The 19,326-nt window shown below is 40.1% G+C and overlaps 1 protein-coding gene across 1 annotated transcript; it reads right to left on the reverse strand.

Annotated features, from left to right (window-relative positions):
- Positions 1 to 10,007: 10,007 nt before the first annotated feature.
- On the reverse strand, positions 10,008 to 10,484 carry LOC143597630 (uncharacterized). The gene has a single exon (XM_077076075.1). It carries the CDS (start codon positions 10,482 to 10,484, stop codon positions 10,008 to 10,010), a length of 477 nt encoding a protein of 158 aa, XP_076932190.1.
- Between the last annotated feature and the right edge of the window lie 8,842 nt (positions 10,485 to 19,326).

Consider the following 19,326-nt stretch of genomic DNA (forward strand, 5'->3'; position numbering starts at 1 on the left):
GCCAAGAACTGAACAAACTCTTGGGACTTCCACATCTCAGGGGGAGTCAACTGGTACATCAGGTGGATCAGGTGGTGAGAATGTCATTGTTGTTGATGATGAGGAAGTGTTGGGTGATGATGATGATTTAACAGATGATGTGTTAACTATTGATGAGATTGAAAAGATAGGAGAACAGATTGTGATTGATAGTGAGATAGAAGAAGGTGAGATTGTGGATGATAGTGTAGAACATGATATTCCAGATGTTAACAAGGTGAATGTGAGTCAAGATATGGATGTGTCAGATGAGTCTGAGTGGGAAGAACAGCCGAGATGGAAAGAAGGCTGTGCTCAGTGGTTTGTCAAGACAAAGAAGCCAGCGGTTCCAACAATGTTTAAGAAGAGTTACAACATCAAGGGATACGCTGAGTCAAAGAAAGGTATTATTTGCTGGCTGTATGATGAGCAGTTAAAGTTGTTTGTGATTAAGCGTTATGATGGAATTCAATATTTGAAGAAGGCGTTGAGATCGCTAAACACCTTGCCTGAGTGTGAGGTGAAAGATTTGGCTCGTTTGAGATTGATTAATAGGAGTGATGATGATGTTGCAAGAATAGTTGGAAAGATAGTATGGAAGGAAGCTATTAAGGAGAAAAAGTTTGAGCTTCTAAAGCCTCAGAAAGGAAGATTGGTTGAAGATAAGGATCGGGGAATGAGGGCTGATGGCAAGCCCTGGATGGTGATGAAGTATAAGCCGATTCGGTGTTTGAAAGAAGTGCCGATGAAGATGATGCCCAAGGATGTTTTAAAGAGTCTCAAGTGGTGGTACGTTGATAGTCAGACAGCTGAAGCTGTTAAGGAAGATGAGGACGAACAGGAGATTCTGAGAGTGTATGATCCCATGCACTTGGTAAATTTGTCTCAAACTGATTTGCAGGTACTAAACGATAAGAAGATATTCTACATTCCTGCGTGGAAAGATGAAGCCAAGAAGTACCAGAGGGTGGTCTCTGTCTGTGTAAGACAGGGCGTTCATGCTTGAAGACGGGTGGCACAAGATTTTTGGGATTACTAGACACGAGAAAGAAGATAGAGATATGAAGCTACTGCCAAGGGGGAGTCTGTTGGTTCATGATGTCAGTAGTTCAGTATCTTGTGTTTTGTCTGTGTCTGTAATCGTTTAGTTTGTGTGTAATGTTTTGAATATTGTTTATTGTATGTTTGATAGTGTTAGGCGAACTTGGAGGATAAGCGAAGTTATGACAACTTCGCCTAGTATGTTAGGCGAAGTTGTCGAGGTCTATTTAAACCTCCACTTCGGCTTATAGGGTTAAGTTTTTCCAGAACGTGTGTTAGTGATTATTGACATCACGTGTTGAAGCTTGGCAATATATCGAGTTTAAAGTATTACCCTGTGTGTTTGTTCTACTGATTCAAAGTGTTATCTATCTTACACTCGTATCGTATTACGTGGGGATTCCGCACCCTAGTGTTACGAGATATTCCTGTGTGATCCGGCTGGGAACCTACAATTTTGATTTCTGGGTACACTTTGTGCTAGGAAAGTGCTTCCGGGTAAACTTTGTGCTAGTGCTAAAATTGAAAAAATCACAAGTGTTTTGCTTTCCGGGTACACTTTGTGCTAGGAAAGTTACTCCGAGTATACTTTGTGCTAGGAAAATTATTCCGAGTACACTTTGTGCTAGGAAAGTGATCCCAAGCACACTTTGTGCTAGGAAACAGAGTTTGTGAAATATTTCAAAGTTTTAAAGAAACTTTTGAGATTTTTGGTACCGTTGACCGTTGACCAAGCTGTTCTCTACGGAAGATATATACCAGGGGTATTTTGGTAATTTTTCTCCAATCATCAACAAGCTTATGAAATTCAAACCTCATCCAATTTCACAACTTCATCAAGAGCTTTACAAGAACAAGTGTTGACCAAGCTTAAGGATTTAATCACATTAAGTGTCAACCAACTTTTGAATATGTTTATCTGAGATTTTTACAATCTTGATGAGGATGATCAAGATTGTTTCACCGACACTTGATTTGAAGACACATTTATTAAAGACAATTGCAATGAAATTGGGGGAGTAAAAATCTTTGAATTTCATTGCAAATGGCATGCTTCAAATCAAGTAAAAGACTCGAGTTAAGGAAAAGTTTATCAAGATTAATAATCCAAGGTTTTTCAAAGATGTTTCATCGTTTGTCAGTTTTCAGATTTCCTACTACGGATGAGAAAATAGAGTCATCTCAAGCAACAATGTTGAAAGGATGATCAGTAGAGTTCAACCTCCTATGAAATAGTCACTTGAACAGTCAAGAACGGGTTATGGTTGAACTTGAATGCTATCTTAATTCAGGGAATGGTTTGAAGATAATTTACAGGGGAAGAAACATATTTGAGGAATGGAAGATTATTTGATGATCACAATGAGTTTATTTCTTTTTGTGATAACCTTGTTACCTGAAGTTGATCTTTTGAAGTTCAAAGCCTCGTTCATATGCCCATACAACTATATCCAAAAGTGGTATAAGAGTGATGATTGGAAATGAACAATGGGAGAAGCTTAACGTGAGGGGGAGAATTTCAATGAAAGACAACGAATTATGAGGTGATCATGGAAGAAATTAGATGGCATCGGTCTAAGGGGGAGATTGTTGGGACTTATATTTTAAACCGATGCGTCGAATTAATTTGTGGGTGAAAAATATATTATTTTGGTCTCAACCAAGGGTCGATGGCTTGAAGACCAAGTCATGCTAGACTAGTATAAATAGATGTTTTTATTCATTTGTCTAGTATGAGTGACTGTATTGTGTATGTGTGAGATTTAGGGTTTTATCCCTTTGAGAGAGTCTCCGCCTCCAGGATGAGCTCTCCTGGTGGCGGCTGATATTTCTTAATCGATTGTATGTATGAATGTATGTATGAGTGTTTCATCTTAATGAGAATCATTTGGATAATGTTTCATACTACCATTTCTATATTTTGTGTTTTGATTACAATTGTTCATCCTACTTTATCGTTGATTGTTAATCAAATCAGGCTCTCTCTCCAATACACCTCATCCGTCCAGACATCTTTCAAGAGTGAATACGAGTGAGATTCGATCCTAACCCCAGATCCGAGCTCCACACCGTTGTTTAATACCGACTATTTTCATGCTTCCGCACCGGGGCTCGGACATGTCACACTGATTCGTTCAATGTGATTTCATCACATTCGTTAATATGTGGCTCACATTTGTTACTAGCATGGAAGAGTCTTTTGTAATGTTGTTAGTCAAGAAAGATGGCTGGATAATAATGAATATTAATATTCATTGGGTTTATGATTTATTTCACATTCATTAGAAGTAATGGGTTATCACATTCGCTAAAGCTATAATGGGATTTATATTTTATTCGTTTTATTCTTCACATTCGTTAAAGTTTTAGTGGCCATCGAACGAATGTGTTGGTTGATTGTTTAATATATTATGGATTCATTCTTTATAAAGGCACTTAACGAATGAATGCAAAAGTGAACGAATGAGGTGCATGATCCTTTAAAGTATGTAGTGGGTTACTCGTTAAAGTATAAAGAATTCATTCATTATAAAGGAGTTTAACGAATGATCAGTTAACGTATGAAGGATTATTCATTCGTTTTAAAGAGCTTAACGAATGAATAATATTATAGTATTGAAAAAGAAAAGAAGATCTTAAAGCTCGAGATGAGGGGGAGTTTGTTACTACACGGCATCTCGTTCTTTGTGATAACATATTCAAGATGGAAGATAACCAAGCTCGAGATGAGGGGGAGTTTGTTAGTACATCGTTTAGCATCTCGATCTTTGTTATATCATATATAATGTATTCTTAATGTATAGCTTATAGTAGGATACTATAGAGGGATTGTTAATGTAAATATTCATTCATTAGGGATGTCAAATGAATGCATATATCCTCTATATATACCTTGGTCATAATGTAATAAATTAATGGTGTTAATTTATTCTTAAAGTATTCCTTCCATATTCTCTTACACACCATTCCCTAAAACGACATCATATCACAAGACTAGATCCTCTCGAATTTAAATGTTTACACAAGGGTACTTATGAGGGTTGCACCTATCTGTGTTTAGCTGTAATGATGTCATCACACGTATTGTTCTATCTTTCATTTAATCCAGGTGGGTATAAATGTTTTTGCATGCCGATGCATTAACCTTTCTGGTTCTACGCCTCGTGCTATTTTCTTATTGGTTGTTCAGATGTTGGATCTCTAGTTGTTCAACTACCGCATTTATTTCAGTAGGTATAGATAGGTGATATCCCATTCTATTCATTCCATTTTTGGGTGCTTCCATTCTCTATTATTTTTCCCTTCTTTTGGTGTTATCTTTTTATGCAATTGATTGTTTTGTTCGGTGTGTTGCTTGGTCCAAAACCATCGCTTGTTTTCTTGGGTTTACCTTTTTAATCATGGCGGTGTTTTCAGACCAGGCTTCATCTGTGACACTCGCCAATTTCAGGTTAACTCCGTTAATCTGAACTCCGTTAATTCAAACTTAAGATCACACGAATTGTAACGCATATCTCATTACATTTAAATTAGGGTTTAAATGACACATGACAATCATTACACAAGTATTCTTTCGGAATTTCACCGAAACACACACGAGTCGACTCAAACTGTTGGTGAACAAACGATAAATATCAAAACAACAAGTATGTGATAATTAAGTGTTAAAGCAATGTGTTACTTGAGATTTATATGTATAACATCAATTCAAGAAGACAAAGTCTATTTTTGTGCTAAAAATTGATTAACTAGAAGCTTAGGGGGTTAAGTGTAACATAGTTAATTATATAAACAAAATATTATCCAACCCTAATCCCCCCCCCCAAACTACGATCGGTCTTTCCCCCCTCCCTCTCTTGGCAGCCGTAACCCACAACACACACACATACAAGTGATTTTCAAGTTTGTTTTTGAAGGATTCAAGGTGCTAGATAGGTAATTAGCATCCCCTTTAGTCATTCTATGAGTTTAATTATGCTATTGAATGTGTTAATCAAAACCCTAAATCTTGAAAGTGATGATTTAAGATGAGTTAGGGTTTAATTGTGTGTTTATTGATGAATACTAGTAAATTGATAACTAGTTGTACGATTATTGATTGTTAATCGCATGTTTCTTGAAATTGAACTTCGAAGTAAAACCTAATTGTGTATGTAAAGTGAAATTGAGATGCATGGTTGGTGAATTACGCATCTAGAGAGTTGTATGTATGAGTTATAGTGCATAGGTTAATTGTATGTTGAGTTATGATGAAAACTGATGCTGGACAGATTCTTGAATTCGTGTTTAAATGACTGTAACTCGATGTTAATGTTATGTTTGGAAGTGATTATTGACTCTATGACGTATTAGGTCGAGTCTAGTTTCTAAAAAGTATGAATTTGTAATTTTTGGACGTGTAAAAGTTAGTTTTTATTGTTTTACAAATCTGTTGTACAAGTCTGATTCGGGAAGCTTGCTGGTAGGCTGTTTTGCGATTAAGATATCTCATAAACGACAAGACCAATGGGTTTAATTCCACTTCTGGGAGTTAATATTTTGAGTTATGAATCTAACCCAATTGGTCTTGCATTAATTGGATTTACCACGTAACAGGAATAACAAATAATATTCTGTTGCGCATGATAATGACTGTTGTGTGTTTACTGTGATTTTTTGATCATTGTGAGAAAAATGTATATGATAAAAATATAATAAAAATATTTTTAGAAATCTAACTCAAGTTTTCTTCTGTGATGAGTTTTGGTGATTTATTGGACGTGTATTGATTTATTAAATAGAGTAATCTTGTCGAGTGAAAATCTGTCTGGATAAAATAGCTGCTGAATTACTAAAGTTAACATGAAAAGTGAATAGTTGATCGATGTTTTCTATGTTATGACTTAATTTCCCTTGTGGGAGTTAGTTTACTAGTAATGTACAATAGTAACACTTGACACAATATTTGTTCACGCATGTAGCTTATCACCAACGTGTTTGTCGAGTCACACTTATTTTTCACAAACGAAACACGAAACGTATCTCATGCATAAGTTTTATGTGTCGAGTCTAGGGACTCACTCGTAGTATAAATACTTAAAAAATCTCATTTTTGTCTTAGAGCACTAGTGAGGATTTTCTGTGACGCACGCTTTTCTCGGATCTTTTTGTTATCATCGCAAACAGTGAGTTTCACGACCCCTTTTACTCTTTTTAACGCTTTTATTAGGGGGAGATAACATACTCCACGCTTTAGATTTTTTTATTCTTTATATATCACTTGTAAAGCTAAGTGGCAAACAAACCAACTAAAGTCCTTCATAACATCGAACCGGTTAATATTTGGATAATAGCGAGTCACTGTTGAGTAGTACTACTAGGTTTGACAAACCCCACCCAACTCTAAGCTCGGCTGTAGGTCGAGTGAGTGTAATCTTGGCTAACACATTACCATGGTCGTGGTTGACATGGTGGCAAGGCAATTAATAAACAGTCAGCTTCGGTGTCGAACACTTAGTAATGCATGCTTGATAGGTTAGCTACCTATTGATATATAATTGACTTAACACTATCTGGTAACGCTAAAACGCAAACGCTTTATTTGTATAAACTTGTGAACTTACCAACCCTGTGTTGATACTTTTAGTATGTTATTCTCAGGTAGCCGAGGCGAGCGCGCGGTATAGGACATGCATTCGCTAAACACCATTGCTTTAAAAACTTCTATTAATTTTTATCTTGATAACTTGGGTTTTTAAGTCATCCTGTGTGGTGCAACTTTTTGGTTTACAATTTACGCTTCCACATTTCATTTAAGACTTGATGTCTTGTTGGTTTTGAAAACTTTAAATATGGTGTTTGATTATAACTAATGATTCTGATCCTGTTAGTTCACACCCTCTATTAGTGGATTCTGAGGGTGTGACATCATTCCTGTCAAGCATCTTTGCTCATGTGTTCCGCGCTACTCCTGACGCGCTAAGATACGACTTTAAGGGAAGGTCGATCTGTTGAGCTGCTTTCTCGTTCTCCTTTTCCTACTAAAGATGTGGAAGTTGAGGAAAAACATGTGGAGATTTGTCAAGAACCTGATGATGTTGTTACTGGCTGTCCACCTACGCCACCACATTTAATCTTTCAAGACCCTTCCACTATCGTTCAACAAGTTGATTTTCCTACAAGTGGTGGTGGTCCTGATGGTGGTGGAGATGGTAGACATGGTGGTAGACGCGGGGGGGTCTCTTTTTTGGTCCTAATCCTTGCTTTGACAGTGGGTTTTATGTCTCGTTTTGGAGTCTTACTCCGCAATCTCGATTTCAAGACCTTGATGTTTGCCAAGATTTTCTCAATCATTGTTTTCCTCCTGTGGAGGTTTAGTATTAGCGTGGTCGTGCCCGGGGTAATCTTTATGACAATTATATCCGCGGGACTAGTTGTTTGCTCTCTGAAACTCACGAGATAATCCACGAATGGGTGGCCATGAAGGATGATTGGGTTGCATTAAATGTTGACCGAGAGATGTTGTTGAAGGAAGCCGAGGAGTACCGGCGGGAGGCTCGTACCGTTGAATGGAATCTAGCGACTGCTCGCCAAGAATTAGTATTTTCCCAAGCGAAGCATAGTGAAGTTGCTCAACGTTAGGAGGAGTCCTGTCAGTATGAGAATGCCAAGTTGTTGGGTGCTCGAGAGAAGATCCAGAATGAGGAGGTCAAGTTGGGAATTTCTAGTGTCGCCCTTGCTGCTTTGCGAGAGTAAGTGGCAGCTCATGATGGTGTGTTGAAGGAGAAAGACTCTATTATTTCAGACCTCACCCAGTCCCTGGCTGGTCCGGATGAGGTTATTCAAAAGAAGGACGAGGAGCTTGCCCGCCTGCTGGCTTAACTTGATGGGTTGAAGGCAGGAGCGGCCACCAAGGACGCTTAGATTTAGAAGCTTACTCGTGAAAACGCTATTCGTTAATCTGTTAGGGATGGCCAAGCGGTTCAGCTTCGCATGAATGACCTCACAGTTCAGACCCTTCAGGCAGATCAAAAGTGGCTCATGACCAATTTCGTCCATGGGGTATGACTTCTATGTAAATAGATTTTAATTTTATCTCCTATTTTTGTTAAGCGGTTGCACTTTTGTTCAAGTTGTTGAGCATGTCAAGGATGGTCTCGAACTGACTGACTGTGTGGCAGAGCTTTTGACCGATGTGCGTGAATCTGCACGCAAAGCTGGTTTTGACGAGGCTCATCAACTTGCCGTTGTTGAACGCCCTTTGACTGACTTCCCTCTGCATGATATTGACTGTGACCAAATATATAATGATCTGTAGGTGAAGTATGATATTATCCTTTGGAGTAGTTAAGACTGTCGCCAAGCTAGTCACGAGACCCGATTGGTTTGACAGATTGAAGGCTGCTTTTATTGGGCTTGGCGAGTCTTCAAATGGTGGTCATGGTGGCGATCGCAGTGATAGTGATGACGATGAAGAGCATAAGGAGGAAGAGATGGTGGATTATGACTAAAGTCGTAATGTTCGTTTAGTTTTGTTTTGTTGAATGTAAGCTTGTGATGGTGATGGGTTAAACTCTTTAGACGCGGACTTTGATGTTCCGCTGGTTTCTCTTTTGTGACTTTGTTATTGCGGATTGTTAGTTCTGCTTTAATGTTAATAAATAAGTCATTTTAGTTTATTTTGTCTGATCTTTTCATATTTGATTTTTTGTTATGCGTTTTTTATGTAAACGTCATAAGAATATGCTTGAAAAGATAAATAATAAGAAAGGATTTTATTAACTCAAAGGTAAAATGGCCCTCGGCCGTTTGATAGATGTGTCGTGTTCCATGATCTCGGGATTCTATAAGGGCCTTCCCATTTGGGTGCTAACTTTTCGGGGGGGGGGGGGGTTGCATTGGATGCTTCTCTATTGCAGAACACGCACTCCCCTATTTTGAAAGTGCTTCATTTGACTTTGCTGTTGTAATATTTTTTGAGTTGGCGTTTGTATTTTTCTTATTTAATCGTTGTCAACTCTTTTCTTTCCGCTAGCAAGTCCAAATTCAGGCGCATTTATGCATCATTTTCTTCTTCAACTAACAATACTCTCGCAATGAAGTCCAATTTTCACAGGTATCATTGCCTCAGTTCAATAGGTGAGACTAAATGGGGTCTCTTCGTGGCTTGTCTTTATTAGGGTCATATATGCCCATAGGACGTGTGGAAATTCGTCTATCCATCCGGATTGTTTCAATCCTAACCTGGACTTGATTCCTTCCAAAATGGTACGGTTGGCTCTTTCGACTTGGCCATTTCCTTGCGAATGTTCTACTGATGTGAATACTTGTTTTATCTGTAGCTCCGCGGGCCATTCTTGGAGGCTCTTGTCTGCAAATTGGGTGCCATTGTCACTGACAATCTTTTGTTGTAGCCCGAAACGACATATTATAAATTCCCCGATTAATTTCTTGATGGTGACTGTGCTAATGAACGCCAAAGGTTTGGCCTCGATCCACTTTGTGAAATAATCAATTGCGACTACCAAGAACTTCACTTTTATTAGGGCCTCAAGGAATGGTCCTATGATATCAATGGCCCACTTTTGAAATGGCCACGCGGAAGAGACTGGGATCAGATCGTTCTTGGGTCGAAATGTGTTAGGTTCATGCCATTGGCACGAGTCGCACTTTCGCAGCTCTTTCACGGAATCCATGTGCATGTCGAACTAGTAGTAACCGACATTCGTGATATTTGCCACCACCATTCTTGGTCCTGCGTGTAATCCACAAATCCTTTCGTGGATTTCTCGGATCAGATAGCTGGCATCTTCCGCATCAACACAGCAAAGTAGTGGGCCTAAGAATGACCTTTTGTATAGAATTTCGTCTCTTAGCTGGTACTGTAAGGCTTTGTGCCTTAATTTTTGGGCTTCCCTCTTCTGCTGCAGAAGGATTCCTTCTGCTAGGTATGCCTTGATCTAGTCCATCTAGGATTCTTCAGGAGTTTGCGTAATGTGCACTTGTCTTGGCGGTACTGATGGTTCCGCCAAGGTTTCAACTCTGACTTCCTTTGCTAGGGGATCAAAGCTCGTGGCTGCCAGTTTGCTCAACGCGTCTTCGGACTTGATCTCACTTCGCTTGATGTGTTTTACTTTGCATAACTTGAATTTTTGGATCAGCTGTCTAACTTGATCTAGGTACGATGACATGACTTCGTCATTTGCTTCATATAAGCCATTGACTTGACTGGCTCTGAGCATTGAATCGATATGTGCTTTAACATGTTGTGCACCAAATTTGTTAGCTATGCGTAATCCAGCCAAGAATGCTTCATATTCCGCTTCATTGTTGGTGCTTTTGAAATCTAGGCGGATGGTATACGTGAACTCTTTCTTGTTTGGGCTCACCAATTCCAGGCCAACCCCTGATCCTTTATCATTGGATGCTCCATCTATGAAAAGCATTCATGCTTCATTTTCTTCCGGTATCGCAACTGGTTCATCTTCCGCCTTACACTCTTCTTATTTCTCGGTTGGTACTTCCGGGATGAAATCCGTCGGTACCTGACCTTTGATTGCTGGTCTAGGTTTGTATTTGGAGGGTGTGTTCTCCTAGCTCAATAGCCCATTTTGCCAACCGACCTGAGAGCTCTGGTTTGCGTAGCACGTTTTGAATTTTGTAATTCGTCAACACATTAATTAGGTGGCCCTGGAAGTATCTGCGGAGGCGCCTTGAAGCGTATACCAATGCTTAGACCAGTATTTCCATTGTGGAGTACCTTGTTTCAGCGTTTGTTAGAGTTCTGCTAACATAATAGATTGGTGTCTGAACCTTTTCACAATCTACTAGTAATACGGCTCCAACTGCCTTGGCTGAAGCAGATAAGTACAAGGTTACGTGTTCACCCTTTCGCGGGGCAGTTAACGTTGGTAACTCGATCAGAAATTTTTTCACCTCTTGGAAAGCTTGTTCTTCTTATGGAGTCCACCGAAATTGTGACTTTTTAATACAGTTCTCAATGTTGCCACAAATGGGAATGACTTGGTTGCGTGGTTCTCTAAAAACCTGTTCATTGCTACCAACCTATCATTCAGAGTTTGGACTTCTTTCTACTATTTTGGTGAAGGCATGCGGGAGATTGCTTGTACTTTCTCGGGGTTGGCTTTAAATCCAGTTATTGTCACTATTATTCCAAGGAACTTGCCTTCTTCCATTGCGAAGGAGCATTTGCTTGGGTTCAACTTCATGCTTATCTTCCGCAACTTCTGAAATGTGTCTTTGATGTCTCGAAGTTTTTGATATTCTTTTAGGCTTTTAATGACCAAGTCATCCATGTATACCTCTATATTATTCCCGATTTTTTCGCCGAACTGTTCATCCATCAAGCTCTGATAAGTGGCTCCCGCATTTTTCAATCTAAAGGGCATCATTTTGTAACAAAATGTGCATTTGTCTGTGCAGAAGGCTGTTTTTTCTTGGTCTTTCTCTGCCAGGTGGATTTGATGATACCCCTTGTATGCAACCAAAAAAACATATGAAACGATATTGAGCAACTGCGTCCACTTTTAAGTCTATTTCAGGCAGTGGGTAGCAATCTTTGGGGCATGCTTTGTTTAAATCTTTGTACTCGATACACATTCGCCATGCTCCTTTGCTTTTAGGTACCATCACCGAGTTTTCCACCCATGTTTGATACCGTATTTCCCTTATAATACTTGTCTTCAGCAGCTCATTCACTTGATCGTTCATTGCCTTCGTCTGCTAGAGGCCCATCTTTCGTCTCTTCTGAACAACTGGTGTGAACGCTGGGTTAACTTTAAAGGTGTGTTCCGCTATACGTCGCGGAACTCCTACCATGTCGGCCAACTATCACGCGAACACATATATGTTCTTTAACAATAACCGTTTCAGGTGTGAATTCACACTGCTAGATTGGATAGGTCCTGGGGTGATCGTTTGGTCTAGGAATTTAGCATTCAGCATCTATTTCTCGGGTTCCGCGTTGCTGACCGTTTTATGTGCTTTTGGGGGGTTTTGACCCTTCCGCGACCAGACAATCTTTATTTGGCTTTATTAATGCTACCCTCGTTGATGTGGCGACGCCCATAATGTCGTGTGTAGAGGACGAGTTTGCGTTAAAATCCCCTATTGCTTCTCTTCCCATGATCACATTGTGTTTGGACTTTATTGGCAACACTAGAAATTCTACATCTTCAGTCCTCAAATGTTTCTCATCACTTAACGTTACTAGGAACTTCAGTTCCCTAGCGGATGTGTGACTTTCTTCGAGAACCCAGATACAGGTGCGTTGACCGATTCCAACCTTGTTTTATCTTCCACATCTATTTGATCGAAACACTTTTGGCACATTATGTCAGAAGGACTGCCTAGGTCTATGAAGATGTAAGTGCTTTGATAATGCATGATTAGCGCGGTGATTACCAATAGTTGCTCTAAGCATGGACCTCCCTTGATCCTCGGAAAATAACAGGCTCTTCTTTCTAGGCTTCACTACTTGGTTTTTGCCTTTTTGCCCCTTTGGGTTTTCCGCCTTGTATCATGTGGGTATTCAGATTTTTTATCTGCTTTCTAGGAGGACCTTCGTCCTTTCCTACCCCTTGATTCCTAGCATGTTTTCTGGCCTGAAGGACCAAATGTTCGAGCTTCTCGGACTTTACTGTGATTTCAATCTCATTATTTAAGTTTGTGCAAACGTCTGTGTTACGCCCAATGTCTTCATGGAACTTACAATACTTTGATTTGTCCAGATTCTTCCGTTTGAATTTCGGTTTAGGTGTCCAGAAGTCGACACTTTTTGTCGCCAAGATCTGTGTTGGGGTTTTTGACAATGGGTTCCATTCCCTTTTCTCGTACCCGCGGTTTCGGTCATTCTGTATTTCCCCTACCGGTGGCCTTGTGACCGGGGGTGCTGAAGCTTCTGTCGAGGGCTGATTCTGGACCATATTGATCCCTTGTTTCTTTTGTTGCCTTTGTATCCTTTGGGTTCACTTTTGGTGTCGTTTCAGGAGTATCCACGTCTGCCCAAGGACTTTTTTGTATATACATAGACTTTGGCCGCTGACATGAGGGCATCCCATGACTTTGGAATGTCTGCCTGATAAGCATTGGATAAGGTCATCACTCTGCACTCCTTAGCGGAAGTCGACCCTCATCATGTCTTCGCTTACTCCTCCTATCACGAGGCCTTCTGTGTTATACCGTGTAATGAAATCTTTGATGGATTAGTTGTCTCGGCGGAACACAGTAAATATGTTAGCAGGGTCACGCTTATGTCTCCGCTGTTAGCTAAAGTGTTGGGACTCTGGTGCAAACCCTTCTCTAACTACACCGTGAAAGGTTACGGCAAACATGTGGCACCAAACGGATAGTGTCCAGCCTGCTACCCCTCCGGTTGCTATAAATCTCTGCAGGTGATCACTTGGATCTGACATCTCGTCGTATTTCCCTACCGCAGATGGTAACTTAGAGTTTGACGGTAGTGGAGCCTCCACAATCTTTTGAACGAATTTTGATTCTTCAGCGAAGAATTTTGGCCTATAAGGTTTGGAAAAATCTACGTCAACGTCTGGGTAGTTTTTAAGTGTCCCCCCCCCCCCCCCCCCGCGTGATCTCTTGGCACGGGGCTTTCTCCATCACTTCCACTTTTGTTTTCAACACTTCGTTCAGGAGTATTTCTCGACCTGGCTACTCGGCTCAGGTTGGGAGACTGTTCTTGGCTTCTGCCTTGATTTTTCGACTAATCTCTATGTCTTCCTAGTCTTTTCTTTTCGCGGCGTCGGGGATGTCTATCATCATCTGACGATTCTTGGTCGTTTCCTGAGAAAGCGATGGCCCGCGGGGTTATTCCTTTTGCCTGTTTTCTCATTTGCTTTTCCAACTGTATCTCATACTCCCTACTGAGTCTTTCTTGTTCTTTCTTTAACCACATTAACGGGTCTTCTTCCTCGTCTTTCGTCACAACGGGACTTTTTTGACGAGGAAAACGGGTTTCTGCGAATCGAAACGACACGTCTTGTTATGGTCAATCAATCTCGATGTAATCTTCTCGTTGCCTCATGCTTCCTTCTGGGGTACCATCTTGGTTGGGTCCTGCGCGATTGGAAGACCGAGGTGTTGTCAGAGAAGGTCTGTCGGAACTCATAACGTTGTTTACGAAATATTTCAGTTCTAGCCGGTAAGGATGGCACCAATAAAGAAACACTAAGTTAACCCTCGATAGGTTTAACCTAATATCTTGACCGAGGATGTATTAATACCCAAACCAATCCTTGATAGGTTCGGTTCATTATTTTCTGGTAGTGCTATTTTCGAATGGTTTTGAGTTCCGACTGCCATGACCTGCAAAACCGAACACCGTGAGCTCGTTACGAGAAGGGGAATAGGGGGTCTTCTCGTAATCACCCTCCGGCGTGAGAATCAGCATGGTAAATAGTGAATATGGTTATCAGGGAGTGAGAGAGTGGATCCTTTTACCGTTAATCTGCATGTTGTACTTATAGTCAAAGTTATAGCCGAAGGGAAGGAGAAGGATTGAGCCAGTTGTCCCTCTCAAATAGAACCTTTTATTCTCATGGTTGTGCATGATAATGGCTCCTTATTGGTTTAGACAATATGGCGTATAAGGTTCTTTGTCGTGGGCAAGTACCGCGATGGCCTTTCCTTATTGGTCCAACTTGCGTCCGTACACAGTGCCAGGATCTTAACCAGTGGTTGGTCTTTTCCTCACCTAGTGTCCATTTATGCCTTACCTCCACAAATGATTTCCCCGCAAAAGGACACAACAATTAGATCATAACAAATCGGTTTGGGTTGATCCTATAATATTTTGGAATTTCATTAATTTAAATATGTAAAAACTGTGTTAGATAGATGGACTGAAATGGTAAAAAAAAAAAAAGAACGATGGCATACGTAATCTCTAAGCAAAAAAAGAAGAAAAAAAACATTGGTTGAAACAAAGGATTTGACTAAACAAAGAATGAAAACCACAATTTACTCATTTTGTATAATAGGAACATTATATGGTTAATAGAGGGGTACTAATACAATAGCATCCTAGTAGTATACTAATTGATAGCATCCAAAAAAAATTTTGGACACTCTTATTCACTACACTCTTGATTGGCAATAAAACTATCTTGATAAGCTATGTGCTATACATAATACTTCTCATTTTCTATTATTTGTCACGTCAACACCATTTCCATTCTTCAACTCCACTACTCCACACATTATCTCCCATTTTCCACCATCCCATTTACCTGTCAAAGTTGGGTTTTTTTTTATTCATTCAACTATGTCATATGACATTCAACCATTACAAGCATTTTAAATAGAAAACTAAATACAATAATCAAGGCTAGAATTGAGACATAAAGAAGGAAGGAAATAATTGGAGTAACTGATGATTGGGTCATTGTATCCACCAAAATTTAGGCACTAATTTTATCCTTCCCCTCAAGTTGGAGTGTGTAAGTCATGAACGCCCAACTTGCCAAGAAGATATTGTAGGTGTTAAGAACCTAAAGCCTTGGTGAACAAATCGGCTATTTGATTTTTTGTGTCAATGGCCTTTGGTTGAATGTCCTTTGATTCCACCCGTTCACGAACGAAATAACAATCCATCTCAACGTGTTTGGTGCGTTCATGATAGACGGGATTGTTGGCAATGTGTCTCGCGGATTGTCTTGTGGTAAACCAAGTTCTTTCAAGAGCCATCTTAACCATAATATTTCACTTACGGTAGTTGCCATAGCTCGATATTCTGCCTCAGCTGAAGAGCGGGACACAGCGGATTGCTTTTTAGACTTCCACAAGATGGGGGTTCCTCCTAAGAGAAGCAAGTAACCGGTTCATGATCTCCTTGAGTAGGGACATCCGAGCCAATCGGAGTCACTATACGTAGTAAGGGCGGTTCCACCTTCTTTTGGTAATAAGATACCTTGTCCCTGAGTTGCTTTTAGATATCTTAAAACTCTTCTAGCTGCTTCCATGTGACTTTGGCGAGGATCGGAGACAAACTTACTCAAGACATTCACGGAGTAAACGATAACTGGTCATGTAGCTTGTATATAAAGTAACCTTCCAATGAGGCGCCTGTATTGACTAGCGTCCACTCTCACCCCCTTATCATCCTTTCCCAATTTCAAGTTTTGTTCCATAGGAAAGGTGCTAGGTCGAGATCCTAGCAGACCACTATCCTTTAGGATGTCAAGTTTGTACTTTCGTTGACTAAGAACTAAACCTTCTTTTGTTCAGGCTACCTCGATTCCCAAGAAATATTTTAGGTTCCCCAAGTCTTTAATGCTAAACTTCTCATTAAGATAACTTCGTGGCATGGATTTTGGATGGGTTGTCGCCAACGATTATAACATCGTCAACATATATTAAGGCGGCGACAAAAGAAATTTTGTCTTTGTATATGAAAAGTGAATGATCTGCTTTTGATTGTTTGAAATTAAGTGCCAAGAGTGATGAAGTGAACTTTTGGTACCAATTTCGAGAGGCTTGTTTTAAACCGTATAACGACTTTCTTAACCGGAAAACCTTGTTGTCACGTCCTTTATCAAACCCTTGTGGAATTTTCATTTAGACTTCTTCGTGAAGGTCTCCATGCAAAAACGCGTTGTTTACGTCTAATTGATTTGATAGATGAGCCAATCCTTCTTTATGGCCACGGCGAGCAAGGCTCGAACCTTTACGAGTTTAGCGACCGGGGCAAACGTGTCATGGTAATCGATTCCTTCTAATTGCGTAAATCCCTTTTCTACGAGCCTTGCCTTGTATCGTTCAATCTTTCCGTTGGGCTTATATTTTATTTTATAGACCCACTTCGAATCTATGGCATGCTTGCGTTTTGGTAACTCTTCAAGAGTCCATGTGCCATTTGCCTCCAAATCTTGTATTTCCTTTTCCATAGCTTTCCTCCAATTTTCATCCTGCACGGCTTGTTTAAAATATTCCGGCTCATCTTCCGAACCAATGGCCGTCAAACAAGCTTTATGGGTTTTAGTAATATTTTTGTAAGAAATATAGTGTGCTATGGGGTGTACCGTACTTGACGAGGGAACTTGATCAGATGTGGGTAAGATTTGATCGACAGATGGTGGAAGGTCAACAATGAAGTCTTCAAGTCGCTTTGGTCGACTTCTGTTTCTTTGTTTTCTGATCGGCTAAACATTTTCTAATATGGTTTCAACATTTGTTTGATCATTTTGAGACACATGGACTTCTGTTTTATTAGTTGGCCCGCAATTATGATTGTCATTCTCATTAACACAATGCATGGGGGTTTTGGAATTAGGTGTTGTGTTGCTAGTGGTAGTTGGGCCAACATCATAATGTTGATAATTATGAACTTCGTGATGGAGGTTTGGCTGGGGCAGCATATGTGATAGGCTCAACATCAACTGTGGGGTCAGTGTCAAATGTTTCAACATTCTTTTTACCAACGGATTGATTTTCAATTCTCGGAGCACTATCAATCTTTTGGTAATACCATGGAGGAAAACTAAAACATTCTCTTGTTTATTAATAGGTTTGTCGTTGCCATACGGAAAAGTGTTTCAACGAATTTTACATCCCTTGACAACATAACTTTGTTGCGCTCGGTGTCATATAATTTGTACCCCTTCGTTCCCGGTGGGTAACCCAAAAATACACCGGGCCTCCTTCTAAAATCAAACTTATCTCCCTTTGTGTCTGTGTTTCTATAATAGGCTAAACACCCAAAAACTTGCATGTGCTCATATTCGGGTTTTCGCTCAAAAACAATTTCAAACGGTGTTTTGTTTTCAATGGCCTTTGAGGGAAGGCGATTGATTATGTAGGCGGCCGTCATGACACACTCACCCTCAAAATATTTTCGGCAAATTTGCCTCAAATCTAAGGGCCCGTGCAGTTTCGAGAAGGTGCCCATGCTTGCGTTCAACAACACCATTTTGTTGGGGTGTGTGTGGGCAAGTGGTTTCAAGAAGAATGCCTTGTTCATTATAAAAGTCTTGCATTCGATTTGAGACAAATTCCCCGCCATTGTCACATCGGATTCTTTTAATCAATTTTCCAAATTGTGTCCTTACCATTTTAAAAAAATAAATTAAACTATCTGAAGCTTCAAATTTACGTTTTAGGAGAAAAACCCACACGGCACGACTATAATTGTCCACGATAGTTAAAAAATAACCTGCACCCGATAGTGAAGGTGTTCTATACCTTCCTCATATGTCATAGTGTAACAATTCAAAACATTCTTTGGTTTTTATGGAACTAATAGGAAAAGGTAGGCGCGTGTGCTTGGCCTTTGCACACGAGTCACACTCAATCGTTTTAAAGGAAACGTTCTTAGCAAAATTAAAATGAGAAAGCTTCTCACTAGAAGTATGACCTAATCTTTTATGCCATACCTCCACCGTTGACATCATAGCCTTTCTTTTACTCTTCAACATCTTGATCCGATATAGCCCTTTCTTGCATTACCCACTCCAATCAAATCCCTCGTTCTCAAATCCTGCATGAAACAAAATTCTGGATAAAAAGTTATTGAACTTTGAAGGTCTCTTGATAAACGGCTAACAGACAAGAGGTTGCATTTAAATCTTGGAACGTATAACACCCCTTTTATAGTGGTTCCATTTGGCAGTTGGCAAGTCCCTCTACCCTCTACGGGTATTTCGTCGCCATTTGGTATCATGACCGGGTATTCATGTTTAGAGACCACTTTACCTTCTAGCCATTCGGCTTGATGTGTTATGTGTTCGGTACAACCCGAATCAATAACCCATTCATTATCTTGGTCTACCTTACCAGCCATGTTGGCTGTCGGTTGTGGTTTGTTGTTGGGCATATCTTCCTTTCCTGCAAGATGATTCATAAGTGCATGGTACTGTTCTAGATTCAAACCTGGAATGGAACTTGCACTTGATTTAGATTCAAAAATTTAAAAATGTTGTGGTTTAGTTTGCTGTTTAAAGACGGGAAGAGCCGTCTCGTTTTGCAACGGTGTTGACTTTAAAGGCATTAGTTGTGTTAGTCATGGTATCACAGCAGGCATTTATACTACTCAACAAACCCTACCTATATCATTTAGACACAAAAAGGAACTGAAAACAATATGAAAGGGAAAAAATATGACTGAGTGGTCATGAGTAGTGAGATCACAAAATAGGAATTAGAGGGAATGAGCGGCGTGGTGGCCCTCATGCACACCCCGTCACAGATAAGGTTGAGGGTGGGGCGTGGTCGACACGGGGCATTATTTGAGCCACATAGGCATCATGCTTGAGCCTC

The sequence above is a fragment of the Bidens hawaiensis genome, unplaced genomic scaffold (genome assembly GCF_021521415.1).
Source record: "Bidens hawaiensis isolate Kalapana, Puna unplaced genomic scaffold, B.hawaiensis_p1.1 tig00048745_1, whole genome shotgun sequence".
In the NCBI taxonomy this organism is placed as follows: Eukaryota; Viridiplantae; Streptophyta; class Magnoliopsida; order Asterales; family Asteraceae; genus Bidens; species Bidens hawaiensis.